The sequence below is a fragment of the Xenia sp. Carnegie-2017 genome, unplaced genomic scaffold (genome assembly GCF_021976095.1).
Source record: "Xenia sp. Carnegie-2017 unplaced genomic scaffold, XeniaSp_v1 HiC_scaffold_24, whole genome shotgun sequence".
Lineage (NCBI taxonomy): Eukaryota > Metazoa > Cnidaria > Anthozoa > Malacalcyonacea > Xeniidae > Xenia > Xenia sp. Carnegie-2017.
Genome location: NW_025813487.1, coordinates 13832914 through 13849792, shown reverse-complemented (window position 1 = coordinate 13849792; position 16879 = coordinate 13832914). Strand labels below are relative to the sequence as shown.

The 16879-nt window shown below is 34.6% G+C and overlaps 2 protein-coding genes and 2 long non-coding RNA genes across 9 annotated transcripts in view; all 4 read right to left on the bottom strand.

The window, feature by feature from the left end:
* LOC124450299 (ubiquitin carboxyl-terminal hydrolase 14-like) overlaps window positions 1-2041 on the bottom strand; it is an 86059-nt gene extending 84018 nt beyond the window's left edge. Inside the window, exon 1 of one of the 2 annotated variants that reach the window (XM_047000938.1) lies at window positions 1951-2041. The gene's annotated coding sequence lies outside the window, so the exon portion shown is untranslated. Of the gene's footprint in view, window positions 1-1257; window positions 1329-1950 lie in introns of those variants that run through there. The other variant, XM_047000937.1, reaches the window with a different exon arrangement.
* Window positions 1-16772, bottom strand: part of LOC124450292 (receptor-type tyrosine-protein phosphatase F-like) — a 52982-nt gene extending 36210 nt beyond the window's left edge. For 3 of the 4 annotated variants that reach the window (XM_047000923.1, XM_047000926.1, XM_047000925.1), the window contains exons 1-3: window positions 15958-16772; window positions 15335-15473; window positions 14725-15039 (exon numbers count right to left, since the gene is read on the bottom strand). In XM_047000923.1, coding sequence (XP_046856879.1) covers window positions 14725-15039; window positions 15335-15473; window positions 15958-16131 — 628 coding nt within the window. In that variant the 5' untranslated portion in view covers window positions 16132-16772. Of the gene's footprint in view, window positions 1-14131; window positions 14196-14274; window positions 14554-14724; window positions 15040-15334; window positions 15474-15957 lie in introns of those variants that run through there. The other variant, XM_047000927.1, reaches the window with a different exon arrangement.
* LOC124450304 lies at window positions 2898-7902 on the bottom strand. Of its 2 annotated transcripts, XR_006949930.1 has the most exons (5): window positions 7865-7902; window positions 7654-7728; window positions 7238-7294; window positions 3536-3621; window positions 2898-2928 (listed from the first exon to the last, which is right to left on the bottom strand). It is a non-coding gene; the product is annotated as an uncharacterized LOC124450304 (long non-coding RNA). The 2 variants fall into 2 exon arrangements; XR_006949929.1 differs by lacking the exons at window positions 2898-2928; window positions 3536-3621 and adding an exon at window positions 5737-5817.
* LOC124450305 lies at window positions 10075-11601 on the bottom strand. Its single transcript, XR_006949931.1, has 3 exons — window positions 11424-11601; window positions 10904-11251; window positions 10075-10179 (listed from the first exon to the last, which is right to left on the bottom strand). It is a non-coding gene; the product is annotated as an uncharacterized LOC124450305 (long non-coding RNA).
* Window positions 16773-16879: the final 107 nt, after the last annotated feature.

Below are 16879 nucleotides of genomic sequence, written 5' to 3'. Positions count from 1 at the left end.
TGAGAAATTTTAGTAGCCGTCAAATGATCATAGTGAAGCCTACAGCGAAGATTGTCAATACTCTGGTTATACGGTTGATAAACTATGGTGACTATATGATTGGTTGATACACTATGGTGACTATATGATTGGTTGATACACTATGGTGACTATATGATTGGTTGATACACTATGGTGACTATATGATTGGTTGATACACTATGGTGACTATATGATTGGTTGATACACTATGGTGACTATATGATTGGTTGATACACTATGGTGACTATATGATTGGTTGATACACTATGGTGACTATATGATTGGTTGATACACTATGGTGACTATATGATTGGTTGATACACTATGGTGACTATATGATTGGTTGATACACTATGGTGACTATATGATTGGTTGATACACTATGGTGACTATATGATTGGTTGATACACTATGGTGACTATATGATTGGTTGATACACTAGGGTGACTATATGATTGGTTGATACACTATGGTGACTATATGATTAATTGATACACTATGGTGAATTTATGATTGGTTGACAATCTATGGTGACTATATGATTGGTTGATACACTATGGTGACTATATGATTGGTTGATACACTATGGTGACTATATGATTGGTTGATACACTATGGTGACTATATGATTGGTTGATACACTATAGTGACTATATGATTGGTTGATACACTATGGTGACTATATGATTCATTGATACACTATGGTGACTATATGATTGGTTGATACACTATGGTGACTATATGATTGGTTGATACACTATGGTGACTATATGATTAATTGATACACTATGGTGACTTTATGATTGGTTGATACACTATGGTGACTATATGATTGGTTGATACACTATGGTGACTATATGATTGGTTGATACACTATGGTGATTATATGATTGGTTGATACACTATGGTGACTATATGATTGGTTGATACACTATGGTGACTATATGATTGGTTGATACACTATGGTGACTATATGATTCATTGATACACTATGGTGACTATATGATTGGTTGATACACTATGGTGACTATATGATTGGTTGATACACTATGGTGACTATATGATTGGTTGATACACTATGGTGACTATATGATTGGTTGATACACTATGGTGACTATATGATTGGTTGATACACTATGGTGACTATATGATTGGTTGATACACTATGGTGACTATATGATTCGTTGATACACTATGGTGACTATATGATTCGTTGATACACTATGGTGACTATACCTGGAGAGTTATGTTTCCCCGTGGTAAGATTCTCACACGAATCGCATCCAGCCTTCCGGACACGTGATCCTGTAAACGAGTTTTAAAGCTGTAGAAATCAGTCAGTCGACAAAAAATCTCAAAATGCATCTTTTTTTACGAGCCTCGACTACACTGAACTCCACTTCACCGGAAAAATTGATTTCTTGTTCCTATGGAAAATAAAACAGCAACTGCATCACGACAAGCAATAATTTTGAGACGTACATGCACTTACTGATAAGGCTTTAAATTAAATGATTTGAACGCGGGAGTACCTTTGCATGTGTGTAGATGTAGATCGTCCACGTTATGGAAATCTTGAGAAGGATTGTTGTTGTTGATGTTGACTGACGTTTCGACGACCTAAGCGGTAGTAATCTTCAGAGTGAAGCCTACAGCAAAGGTTGTCAATACTCTGGTTATACGGCTGACAGTCAACAACAACACCAACAGTCCTTCTCAGAACTTCACCAAGCCTGGACGATCTTCATCTACAAACATTTAACGATACCTTAAACTAACATCAGCAAAGCTACTTTCTCCATCCATTTATCTTGACATACTTTCACTGGCACATATCGAGCTTTATGTAGCAAACGATGTTCTAACGTGGTTAGAAGAGGTTGATTTGAAAGGTTTTTTGCTTACGATTGCCATAATAACAAAACTCACCGCATCAATCAACTCGCTGAAATGAAAGAATAATCTTGTATCCCTATCGCAACATTGAATAAAGCTATAGCCGTCTTTCAAAGCCGAAACAAATCCTAACAAGGAACAAAATCATGCATTTAATGTATCTCTATCACAACACTGAATGAAGCCATAGCCGTCTTTCAAAGCCGAAACAAACCCTAACAAGGAACAAAAATCATGCATTTAATGTATCCCTATCACAACACTGAATGAAGCCATAGCCGTCCTTCAAAGCCGAAACAAATCCTAACAAGGAACAAAAATTATGCATTTAATGTATCCCTATCACAACACTGAATGAAGCCATAGCCGTCTTTCAAAGCCGAAACAAATCCCTAACAAGGAACAAAAATTATGCATTTAATGTATCCCTATCACAACACTGAATGAAGCCATAGCCGTCTTTCAAAGCCGAAACAAACCCTAACAAGGAAAAAAATTATGCATTTAATGTATCCCTATCACAACACTGAATGAAGCCATAGCCGTCTTTCAAAGCCGAAACAAACCCCTAACAAGGAACAAAAATTATGCATTTAATGTATCCCTATCACAACACTGAATGAAGCCATAGCCGTCTTTCAAAGCCGAAACAAATCCTAACAAGGAACAAAAATCATGCATTTAATGTATCCCTATCACAACACTGAATGAAGCCATAGCCGTCTTTCAAAGCCGAAACAAACCCTAACAAGGAACAAAAATTATGCATTTAATGTATCCCTATCACAACACTGAATGAAGCCATAGCCGTCTTTCAAAGCCGAAACAAATCCTAACAAGAAACAAAAATTATGCATTTAATGTATCCCTATCACAACACTGAATGAAGCCATAGCCGTCTTTCAAAGCCGAAACAAACCCCTAACAAGGAACAAAAAATTATGCATTTAATGTATCCCTATCACAACACTGAATGAAGCCATAGCCGTCTTTCAAAGCCGAAACAAATCCCTAACAAGGAAAAAAAATTATGCATTTAATGTATCCCTATCACAACACTGAATGAAGCCATAGCCGTCTTTCAAAGCCGAAACAAACCCCTAACAAGGAACAAAAAATCATGCATTTAATCACATTACACCAACAATAATTTTTAACATAGATCTTTAAGAAAGAAACGAGTTTAAGTCGATTCTGTGCACTATAGTTATACATCGACATTCATAAAATAAAAATGCTCAATGCCAATGCCCATGGAGCACAATGTCAGCGTTGTTGAAAATAAAAGATTTCCCAACAAAATACGAGAGATTGAAGACAGTAAAATACTTTGGACAAACCTTTATTTTCAACGATACATTGTGAAAATTTGAATGCTTCGAGAGCAAGTATACCTTTTTAGGGAGGTACAACTTGAGGGGGAGTAAATTTTTTTGACGGGGGTGGGTGGATAAAATACTCATAGACGAGGACGGGTAAAGGTCAAACCATAACTCAAAGCAATTAACATTTGCCATCACAGTGATAAAGGTAAACAATTTCCCGCTAAATTAGGAGAAATGGCTTTCTTATGACGCAGTCTAAACACTAGCAAATGTAAAGGAGAATTAAAACTTACTCTTTCTCTGACATTGCATCCATTGCTGCTTTCCACTTCCTTGATGAGATGAATTTCCGTTGCTCTTCTTAAAGAATCACGCCGATCTGCACGAAAAGAGAGATGTATCGCTTGACTGAGTGGCTAAAAGATGGAAGCGTGCTTTATAATCCCGATATCACGGGGAAAATTTGTTAATTTCTTTCATTGTATGGACATGTTGCCATATCCAACTGGAAACACTCAAAGGAAAACTATAGTTTGAAAGCTTGGTTATTCTGTAAGGTACATACACGTTTGGTATTTTCTTCAAATGTTCAGACATGCACGTTAAACAAGACACCAAAACATTCAATCAACAATAAGGAGGACAACGAACTAGTTTAAAACAAAATGTTACGTCTAAACATGGTAATGTCTAAGCAAAGGAAGACTAGTTGAAGTTTTAAAGAATTGTCGATGGAGCACCCATTGATACAGTAACAAAGTTATTTTTAACTAAGATTAGATATGAGGCTGAAGTAGGGAGTAAAGTAAAACTTCGCATATAAGAGCCTAGATTTTAACAACCAATTAGGCTAATATTTCAGAAGGAAACTTAAACTGATCTAACTTTATTTATACTAGATATCTCTATCAGTTCTGAACAGTTCTTACTGTAAAGATCATCTCTTATTGATCCAGTGTTACTACAGAAAGAGACCTAAACTAAACTAACTTTCTTTAGACTAAATATCTCTATCAGTTCTAAACTTTTCTTTCTAATGATCCAGTAAAGATCATATCTTATTGATCCAGTGTTACTACTAAAGGAAACCTAAACTAAATTAACTTTATTTTTACTAAATATCTCTATCAGTCCTAAACATTTCTTTCTTATGATCCTGTTAAGATCATATCTTGTTGATCCAGTGTTACCACAGAAACAAACCTGAACTAAACCAAGTTTATTTATGTTAGATATCTCTACCAGTTCTAAACTCTTCTTCCTAAAGATCCAGTAAAGATAAGCTCTTATTGATCCAGTGTTACTACAGAAGGAAACCTAAACTAAACTAACTTAGTAATTTAATATTTATATTTTGTGTACGATTCCCGCCTGGTTTATCGATCGTAACTTAATCTATATATACTAGATATCTCGATCAGTCTTAAACTGTTCTTTGCCTAGATCAACAAAATCATCTCTCATTGATCTTGCACATGTTGAAATAATACCAACAGTTACAACAAACCATATTTACCTGTAGCAATTTTAAAACCAACAACATCCCAAGTCAAGACGGTGAACTCCCCCAAGACATCTTTCTCCCAATATGGCAGCTGTGAACTACCATTGCTTGTGTTGTACAATATCACACCATTTAACGGTTCCTGTCTTTTGTCCGACAATGTACTTTCTCGATGGTGCCTTGAAATGTGTCTTTGCTCACATCATCAAATTTCACTTTACCTTCTGGTAGACGCTCCACTGAGACTGCAACTTCTTTACCTGACAAAATAATTGGCCAAGTTTTTACAAACAAATTTTACGAATTTCCAAAAATAAACTTGTTGCTGTCGTCAGCTATCACAAAAATACGTCAGTTGAGTCACGTGACTCGTTTGCAAACCGAAAATTTTCAATCCTACGTCAAATGCCCATCAGAAGTCATCGTGTGTAAAATAAATTACAAATGATCAAATCGTATACATAAGTGAAATAACTGATAAAACTCATTTTGTATTAAAGAATAAATTATCAATATTGATCTACAGGGAGCAACTGCAACGGCCCAAACACAAACCTCGTTCACTTTGTCATCTCTGTCGATGAAACCAAAAGATTCCTTGAGCGAGCAGACAATCCTTGAACGAAAACAGGAGGCGAAGCTTCGAGCAGCAACAACTCCACGGCACAGCATTGTCCATTTCTATAGAGGTTTATGAACTGTACCAGTGCATCAAACAAACAACAATTTGGACATGGCTCGTGTAAATAATAAACTAACGTTCATGTTATAGGCCTTAACCAAAGCGTTTTCTTGTGTAAGGTAGCATATCAAAACGTAGAAATAAGGAGAAAGACTTCACCAAAATAGAAAGAACATTCTTAAGACTGTGCATTCATTGCTTAACCACGTAATGTAATGCACGTGATGAAGCACGTGATACAATCTAGAGAAACAGTACAAGCTTTCGACGCTATAGCAAAGAATATAATTTACCTTTGTTTTCCAGGATGTAAAAGACACAGTATCACCTTTGTAGATGTGAGACTTTGATAAAACACCAGCTTGATAATGTGGAAGAAAAAACAATTCCTGAAAGAAAAGGAGCAACGGTTAGAATCATAAAGATCCACCCCCTAACCGTGCAGACCTGTATTATGCAATGATCTTCAACTCCACCCCCTGATCATGCAGAAGTTTACTATGCAATGATTTTAAGCACCACCCCCTGACCGTACAAACCTGTATTATGCAATGATCTTAAACTCCACCCCGACTGTGCAGACCTGTATAATGCAATGATTTTAAACAATCCCCTGACCGTGCAAACCTGTATTATGCAATGAACTTAAACTCCCCCCCCCTGATCATGCAGACGTTTATTATGCTATGATTTTTAACACCACCCCCTGACCGTGCAAACCTGTATTATGCAATGATTTTAAACACCACCCCACTGACCGTGCAGACCTGTACTATGCAATGATTTTAAACACCAACCGCTGACCGTGCAAACCTGTATTATACATCCATTTTAAAGTCCACCCCTGACAGTGCAGACCTGCATTATGCAATGAACTTAAACTCCACTCCCTGATCATGAAGACGTTTATCATGCAATGATTTTAAACACCACCCCTGACAGAGCAAACCTGTATTATGCAATGAACTTAAACTCCACTCCTGATCATGAAGACGTTTATTATGCAATGATTTTAAACACCACCCCTGACCGTGCAAACCTGTATTATGCAATGAACTTAAACTCTACCCCCATGACAGTGCATACCTGTATCATGCAATGATCTTAAACTCCACCCCTGACCGTGTAGACCTGTATATTGAAATTATCTTAAACTCCACCCCTGACAGTGCATACCTGTATCATGCAATTATCTTAAACTCCACCCCCCTGACAGTGCATACCTGTATCATGCAATGATCTTAAACTCATCTCATCTGATCTAATCCTAATCCCATATTGCAGTATAATTTTAACTCATCAAGGGCGAGAATACAGTGGCGCTATAATAGCCTCGATAATTGTGGGGTGGGAGGGTAGTCAATGTTTATGTAGGTATGCATGTCAAAAGCCTAAAAATTAATTTAATACGGCAAAATATGCATAGCAAGCTTTCTATGGTGTGGAGGAACGATCAAAATCCAAAAGGAAATAACGGCGAAAACCTGTTTCAAAAGATGAAGGAAATGTCAATAATTTGCAGGCAGTAATCTACACTTTCCCTTATCGTCACGTCACTAACTTTCTTGCCTGTTTCAATTTTGGGATTTTTGCCCAAAGCAAATATTTTGCCCACTGGTGTGTTCTGTATTTATTGCCCAATCGATAAATGTTCGATAAAAGATGTTGAGTAAAAAGTCTGATACTTTTTATATTTTACATTAATTCTTCTCTCTCAAACCCCCCCCACCCGCAAAAAAAATGACTTAAGTATTAAAGTTAGCCACGTAAAGATGCATAAAAAATGGAAGAAGTTCAAACAGTACTTACTCCGTTCACTTCATAACTAACGCGACCACATTCGGACTCGCCATTGCGAAATAACTGCTACAAAAATAATGATGAAACTCTTTGAAAACGACATCACAAACATTCAAAGTACAATAAAACAACAGGAATACGCAACTCAAAAAATTCATACACGACCATTAACAACGAGTAATTTTAAAGCAATATGCATAATGAACAGTGGTGTAGCAAGCACGATAACTGGGGGGAGGGAGTAGCACATATCTATATATTCCACATATGCATGTCCTGCCGTATTGAGTTCCATTGTGTTCCATGCATAAAGACGTGCATAGATGAATTTGTTATCTACCCACCCTCCCCATCCCTTAATTAACGCGTTTGCTTCGCCACTGACTATTACATTTTCCTAGCTAATTGATCACGATGAAAATCACCTGTTTGGGGTAGCTGTGTCTCGACAACCTCGCCTCAACTTCCACTTTACCAACAACTCTTTCCTCGCTTTTTTCCTACAAAGGAAACATAAATGGATGATTCACCAAAAGACGATTTCTCAATTTCTCGTAAAACTTTGTAAACCAAACCAGGATGAACGTGCATACACGGCAAGCGTCAAAAAGTACACAAGGTGTCAAGGTCACTTACTTCAAATGTAACAGAGCCTTGTTCCAATTTCACCACTCGACATGCAATTGGTTTACGAGAATCTGATGTCACTTCAAACTCCACACAGTCTAAACAAAAAAAGATTTAATCGACTATCAATATCAATCGAAATGTTCTTTACACTTCAGATAATAGACCAGAGCAGTGGCCTTTGCAGTAGCAGTAGAAACAAGGGGATAGGCGGGGTGGGGCGGATGGTGAAGGATTACAGTGTGAAACTCCCCAACAAGTCAATGATCAGTGGTTTGTTCTGACTAGGTAAATAAACAAAAGTTCTGTTTCGTTTTACCCCACAATAAAACAAAGACTATACATGAGTTTGAAAAGTTGTTTTAACTAACACTAACATTTGGACACACATTTTTTGCAGACAGAGTCCTTCAGAATACCCATCACATTCACATTAAAAGACAGAGCAGTGCAAGTTAGAATAGCAAAGAACACCCTCATACAACATCGTGAAGGCACGTGAATGCCACGTGTTGATAACATGAACTGTGGTGGGATTCAGATGGTGGAGATCAAATTTTAAAAGTATACCAACAAAGGCATGCCCTGGAATCTCCATAGAAATCTCATGCCTTGAGGATGAGCTTCCCTCTCCCAATATGTCATAAAGTGTCACCACTGATTATGGTAGGGAGTGAAAAGTCATATGAGGAAACCCAATGAATTACTTGACAAAGAATGCTTTTCAAATAATGACTGATGAAACAAATGCTCTGAATAACTGGATAAGCTCACAAAAACAGCTTGTTCCCCTTATTAAATAGCAGAAAGGCAACAAGCCTCATACTTGAATGAAATTATATCAACGTTTCAGAAAAACAATATAATACTAATGGTGTAGTTGCACACATAACAAGTAATATAAGAGTCGTTGAAGGGTGAAAATAAGCAAAATTTACAAACCACCAAGTTCCAGTTCACTTGAATGTCCTTTGTACTGACTGTAATGAAAGAACACTTGAAGATCCTGTTCAGCACACTCAATAAAGCCAGAACTTTGCTGCAAAAAAACATGCATAAATGTTATAGTAGAAAGACTGAATGTGCTTTTAGAGGGGATGAAATTAGGGAATATATATCAATAACATTATGGAAGATGTCATTAATACACATGTTGAGGTCAAAGCACTCATTGCCGGTCAAATATAGTTCAATGCAGTCAAATGTAGATGAATGTATTCAAATGTGTTTAAATGTACACAAAAGTAGATGAATGTATTCAAATGTAGATGAATGTATTCAAATGTGGTTGAATGTACACAAAAGTAGATGAATGTATTCAAATGTACATGAATGTATTCAAATGTGGTTTAATGTACACAAAAGTAAATGAATGTATTCAAATGTAGATGAATGTATTCAAATGTAGATGAATGTACACAAAAATAGATGAATGTATTCAAAAGTAGATGAATGTTTCCAAATGTGGTTGAATGTACACAAAAATAGATGAATGTATTCAAATGTACATGAATGTATTCAAATGTGGTTGAATGTACACAAAAATAGATGAATGTATTCAAATGTGGTTTAATGTCCTCAAACAGGGTGCAAATTAATATTACACAAATGGGCATGTGAATTTCAGTTGAAGGTATTTTCACAATCTTAGGTTAAAAATTGATACAATATCTGTCATGTTGGATTAAAGTGCCTATGTGCGATAATGGGACTTGATATCATTATAATTATCTTAAAACATAGATTACTGAGGCAAACAGTCCAAATGCAAGTTTCAAAAGAAAGCTTTTCAAATTGACCAGAACAAAAAATAAGACACCAAACAGTGCAAAACGGTTACAGCTTCCTCTACAAAGGCTATTGAAATCAAAAACATTTTTGGCAAACTTTTAGATATCATGCAAACGCACTTTTAGATGAACAAAGTGACATATTTTTTGTGTATTAAGAAACAAGTTTTTTGGTCATAGATAAATTTTTTACTTCTTCATGGTACATCTTATTTTTATCTTGCAGGAACTTACTGTACAAAAGCAACACCTTTGTAAAAACAGCAGAATCTGCAGCAAACTTTTGCATTTCTCAATGTCACATAATGATTCATGAAAAAATTTAAAATAGTTGAGAAGCATTTTTTTTGCATTAATTTGGGTCCTTGACCAGTGCATAAAAACTTCATACTAAACTGACTTTGAATTATTAAAATAACTTACACAAAGTTTTTCAATGACACCTGTTTCCCTGCGTAATACATGAACACAATTTGAAAGGTAATGGTCACTGGTACCATAGTCCTGAGACCCCTTTGTTCACATAGAATGTTTCTAAGTAATAAAAAAACATTATAGAATGTTTCTAATTAATAAGAAACATCATAGAATGTTTCTAATTAGAAGGAAAACATTATAGAATCTTTCTAATTAGAAGGAAAACATTATAGAATGTTTCTAATTAGTAAGAAACATCATAGAATGTTTCTAATTAGTAGGAAAACATTATAGAATGTTTCTAAATGGTAAGAAAACATTATGGAATGTTTCTAATTAGTAGGAAAACATTATAGAATGTTTCTAAGTAGTAAGAAAACATTATAGAATGTTTCTAATTAGTAGGAAAACATTATAGAATGTTTCTAATTAGTAGGAAACATTATAGAATGTTTCTAATTGGAAGGAAAACATTATAGAATGTTTCTAATTAGTAAGAAAACATTATAGAATGTTTCTAATTAGTAGGAAAACATTATAGAATGTTTCTAATTAGTAGGAAAACATTATAGAATGTTTCTAATTAGAAGGAAAACATTATAGAATGTTTCTAATTAGTAAGAAACATCATAGAATGTTTCTAATTAGTAGGAAAACATTATAGAATGTTTCTAATTAGTATGAAAACATTATAGAATGTTTCTAATTAGTAGGAAAACATTATAGAATGTTTCTAATTCGTAAGAAAAGGTTATAAAATGTTTCTAATTAGTAAGAAAACATTAACAGCAAAATGAAATGAAAATAAAATTTTTCATAAACAAAATGCAGTAGAAAGTACCTTCCATGAGTCTGTTGCCATATTTGATTCACCAAAAAGAGAATTCTATTTGTTACAAAGGATGCCAGCAATTTGAATTATAACTTTTTGCAAAATAATATATATGGTATATGTATAAAAATTCTCCTCTCAATTTTCCTAAATCACCGAATAATATAATCCATTTGCCGAACAAAAACAGGAGGCACAAATCTGCTGTGAATATTTAAGATTGTTCCATGTAAGCTATGACTTGCCAATATGAAAGTTTCCTTAACATGGGCTGTGCAAGATGATATGGATTTGGCTTTCTCTATAGAATTTGAATTGGCGTTTCCTCATCTTTTTCTGCTTTGCAGACATTTATTCCTAGCAAATAACCAGAAAAAGTAATTTAACACATTTTTTAAATATATCATTTGCTCATCATCTAATAACATGGGACATTCAATTACATGTTTTGACTTATCAATAGTGCTGTAGAATATTTATCATCAAGAGCAGCAGTTAACAATCAATAGCACAACATGTATATACATACTTTGTAAGAAAAGAGAAGTGCAGTGTCGTGATTGCAACAGACAAATGTGCAACAGTTTATACCTGTTACAACAGACTATCTGTTGCACAACACATACATTTGTTTATTTAAATGTCTTCTTATCCAAATGATTCAAACTTTTCTTGAATTGAATGCGCATTAATGCGACTTGAATATTAACAATTTCTAAGCAGTATAAATAAATGCTATTGTCTACTGGAGCTCTTGATTCTTCCTTCAAGTTAATGAACATTCTACTGTTCTACTGTTAAGTAAAATAGCATAATTGAATGTTCAATCTTCTTTAATAATGAGCGAATGGTGTAGCAGGAGTAACAAGTGACAAATCCCACAAAATACTTTACAATACTGAATAGTACGGAATGAAGACACTGCACTGGATTTCTTGTGATAAAGACTTTAATTTTTATATACAGCAACATAGCTATTGTAATTATACAAAAGATCAATCTACACTAAAACTGGAACAGATAAGGACATAAGTTTCGACATCAAATCAATTTCCACAAGACACTAAACACCAGACAAAAAATATGTTAAAACTTTCAACATGAATCACATCAGATAAAAGCGACTCATAATTTTGAAGTCAAACATACAAATATCATGTCCATATAAATCAGACAAAAGACACGCTTTTATTTGTATCTTTAAAAGAGTCGAGGCACATCTAAAGTTCTTTTTCAATTTGGAAATTCAATGCTGAAATTCACTTCTTGAAGACATCAAATATCAAACGAAAAACTTTTTCATCAGAATATCAAATTGCTTGTCAGTCTTTGTTTCTTAATTTATTTCAATAATGGTCATTTGAAGAAACTGTAGCGTATAGTTTTAATTAAATTGGTTGCCACAAAAGCAAAAAACAAAAGGAAGACATACAAATACAGGCAAGGAGAATATTTTGCCGTCTGCTGAGTCTTTGTTAATCGGCTTTGTCTCGAAACATGGTGACTAATGATTGTCAATTTAAAAGGTCAAATTAACGCCAACGGAGTACAAGGTGAACAAAATGTAATGAAATATTTAAGAACTGACAATTGATATTGAAAAAAATCAATACCTTTTGAGGACAAAATTTCGTCCGTAACCACAACACTATTCAAATTCTTACAATCCGCCATATTACATGATATCAGTGAACTCTTGAAAGTTGAAACACCGGGCACTTCCGGTCATCTGTATATGTGACGTTTTAACCGGAGATACTCGTGAGAGGGTCGGCTATGTTTTCCGTGACTATAGCCTGATTCGCTGTTTCGCACAAGTCTTCAATACCCTCATAAAGATACCTTCATGTTTCATTGTAATTGCCCCGTATTTCTGTATTTGTAACAAGTTGATATTTTCCGTAAATAAAGCATAATTCGAAAGCAAATGTAAATATGGCCGCGTTTAAACAAGATCAATCTTTCGGTGGTGTTCAGGCCGGTGTAGAAAAACGAGGAGAGGGTTAACAACAGACTATTCATTAACGATTTGATTGTCACCAATTAACTTGAAACCACTCGGCTCCTTCCTTAGTATTCAACCAAAGGATGTGTTTTGCAATAGAGCTTTCTGACACATACATTTTTCATGTTTTTTAAAATGTCAAGTCGTTGCTTCCAACCCATTTCTTCTTCTTCGTTAATCACTAATCTACAGCCGAAGTACAACGTTCCTAGCACTCTCGCAATCAAATAATCAGGAAATTCAATTAACTCGAAAATTTTGGATATTTTCTATGAATATCATCATGACGATAAGAAGAGAAAACAAGAAAGGACAAGAACATGCTTTAAAGTACCATTTTTTTAAACTAACAAAGTTGGTAACAAAGTAAACTCCATCCACTAAAACTTCCAGTTTCCTACGTCAGGTAAATTAATGAGATGACAGTGCGCACATATTCATACATATTCCACAAACTCCAAAATACATGAATGTATCAAAATCCCCTCCCCGTCTCATTAAAATAAAATACTGAGCATGCTACGCCACTGTTTATTTGTAATTTAACTTTATTTCTTATTTAATGTATTTAGATAAAAATTATTACAGCCGTTATCCTATTTCAAATATTGACTACATCCTTAGTCTAAAAATTTGATGTTATGTTCCAAATTGTTTTCAAATACTGTTCAGAATCATTCACTCTCGTTCACTCTTATAGTTAAAAGGAAATAAAATTCTATGCTTAATCATATTCTTCTATAGTACGTTAAATTTCAGAAAACGTCTAATAATTTCATGAAAAAATTCAACTTCCCCATTTTTGAGAACTTTTAGTAGCCGTCAAATAACTACAATACGCAGTTCACTGCACTGTAGCAGAATTTAAATTATTCTAATAAAAGAATGACCAATATGACAAGAATAATGAGCAAAATTGCAGCTACAACTACACCAGCAATAGCACCAGTATTTCCACCGTCTACAAGATAAAATGAATGACAAATCATAACATTACCAACCAATGTTGTCTTTCAGCGATCATTTTATCATTTTTCTAAGCTGAGGGTGTAACCGCTCTCACACCTCATGTATTCATCCCTGTCAACTATTCATGATTTATTTATGCTATAAGTTAGGTTTGGAACGCAATGAAGTTAGAGACGAAGTACACATAATCACTAATCTCTATTTGAAGCATTACACTTTAGACATCGATAAACTTCCTTATGCTATTGAAAGCAAACACAAACCTGAAGACTTGTGCTTTTGGGCAGTTGCTGCCACTGGACTCCAGTCAGTGGAATAATAATCACCCTGAAACGAAGTGAACATTTATATTTGAATAAAAATTGCAGCAATCAATGCAGATGAAAATGTATAAAAAATATCGCACCTGATCATTAATGAAAATGCGCTGAAATATTTTGTAGTTAGTGCCAATCTTCAACGGGCCATTATAATAATTTTCACCAATGGAACGCCGTGTTGTGTTTTCACCGTCACCAAGTGTAAAATCAGGCTTAAAGTCTCTGCGAGAGACTACAGCGGCAATATACGGCATTAGTTGTGCGGAAGATATGGCCTGAGAATAAGTCCCTAAGTCTATGTTTTTAAATTAGAAGGCAAATGACTCCCTTCCGTGCAATTTTTCATTGCGACTACATAGAAATATCTGCAAGTTGAAGGCAAAACATTTTTTAAAAATACATACATAACCTCTGCTTTCGTTATTCGTTAAAATATATGTTATGCATGTATCTGCACTGCCAGAGAAAAGCGACGAGTCATCAAAACTTTTCCAGAGAGATATTTAGCTTTTCCAGAGAGATATATATGAACTCACCATCTTCAGCAGTTCTAAAAGTAGCTGTAGTTGATCTACCAAAGCCTTCAGAATTGCCAGCGGTTACATTAACTTTATACGTTGCGTAAGGAACAAGATTCGTAATGTTGTACGGTTTTTTGTCAGTTACCTCTAAAGTTTTATTAAAAACAATCATAGTATCCTTCAGCAAAATCAATAGATATCTTGTAAGAGGATTCGAGATATTTGTACCAAGTTTTACACCAGTTTTTTTGGGATGTTTCCATGATATCTCGAGGTACGTCGATGCAGATTTGGTTGCAATGAGATCTGTTGGTTTGTCTGGGAGTAAGTCTGCACGATAAAAGAAAAATCTACAAATTGAACCATGTGTAGCCCCTAAGTGAAATCAGTCTTTCTGCTTTTTCTTCAATAACACGTGTTAAACTTAACTGCATGTTGAAAAGGCTTCTTTCAATAAGTTTATTTCATTAGAGAAAAAGACTAACACTTCAGCCTTCATGGAAAACTGTTCACTTTTGTCAACTAACACTTATTTAATTAATTCTCAGAGAAAAAAAATTTATATACTGATTAAATAAGTGCTTACAGTGCAAAGTAAATCTGGTAAATTTGTTCTACCTCTTACCTCCACCACAAATTTCAATTCGTAAACACGGTGCACCAACAAATTTCAATGGAAAGATTCGCAAAGCTTTGGATTTAAGGCCACCAGAAAACTTTTCTATAGCCGCATCGTTGTAACCATTTTTGTTTCCTAGATAAATCTGGAATAAAACAAAAAAATTGATTTTCGTGTATTTGCAGAGCAAGGTTAGAGAAAAGAAAGGTTTGTTTAACGCTGTCCAGAGGAGAGTAGTTTATGCATTGTCTATGTATCTCTTCAAATCATGCACATAGCTACAATTTAAACTTTATAATCAAATTCAAGAGTCCTTCGTAGTGCTGGAGTAACCAAGACAATCAACACAGTGACGTAGCTAGCCCACAAATTTGGTCGTGCTATATGTAAATTTCTCAGTGCTCACTTACTGTAAAAACAATAGATCTCTAAAGAAATGAATAATGATAATGATCTGAAATTTACATAGAACCAGCAATTTTGCGCGCCGGCTACACCACTGAATCAACATCTGCACACAAGCTTGTATATAAATAGCAATTTAAAAGTTTACTTTGTTTATAACTTCATTCCTTTTTTAAATTTCCCATTAAATTTATAATATACAAATTCGAAAATTCTACCCTTACCATCTGGGATTTTTCAGATTTCCAGCTCACACCATCAATGTTTGTCTGCAAGTGATATTTAGTTACAAAGCTTGAACTTGAACTGTCACCAAAGATTGCGATGACGTTAACTGCATAAAGACTTGAAAATTTAGTTGAAAATAATAATTGCCGTCTGCAGCAGGAGCACACCATGAACTACCACTGGATATTCTTGCTTTAGAAGCACTACGACTCTTTGGGAAGGCAGTAAACCAAGAATCTGGGAATTTTTCTGCGTTTTTTAATAGAGGATTATCACAAACATGACCTTAAATAGAAAAGGGATTTTCTTGAAATTCATTACAACATTAGAACTGGTTTGATTTGATAGAGAGCAATGATGCAATCCCATATTGTTCTCCATTCACAAAAAGTAGCAAAAATTAAAAATTGTTGTCTGAAGAAAGAGAAAGAGAGAGCACAAGAAGTATTTGAGGAATACGCCTGATTTTGCAATGGTTTTATTAAATAAGGTTAAATTCCAATTGGAATCAAGCCAGCTATGACAAGAAAACGTAAGTATCTTGTCTAATAACAGCAATACGGTAACGATATCAATTCCATTCACGTGTATAGTGTACGGTCAAGTACTCATGTGTATAGTGTACGGTCAAGTACTCATGTGTATGGTGTACCCTCAAGTATACATGTCAATCAACAGAACGTCTCATCGTTATTTTCTAAATCAATGTTGTCCTACAACAATATGTTTACAAAATCTTTGTGTTTGAGAGTAACAACGAATGAAAACTTTAAACATACAACATAAGTATTTGTAAACACTAAATGATAAAAAAAAATTCCTTACCTGTTTTTTAAAGACAAGAAAAGTAAAAGCAAAACTTTGTCGTTCGCCATTTAAACAAAAGTTACAATTTGCATGCCTTCATCGAAATGAATT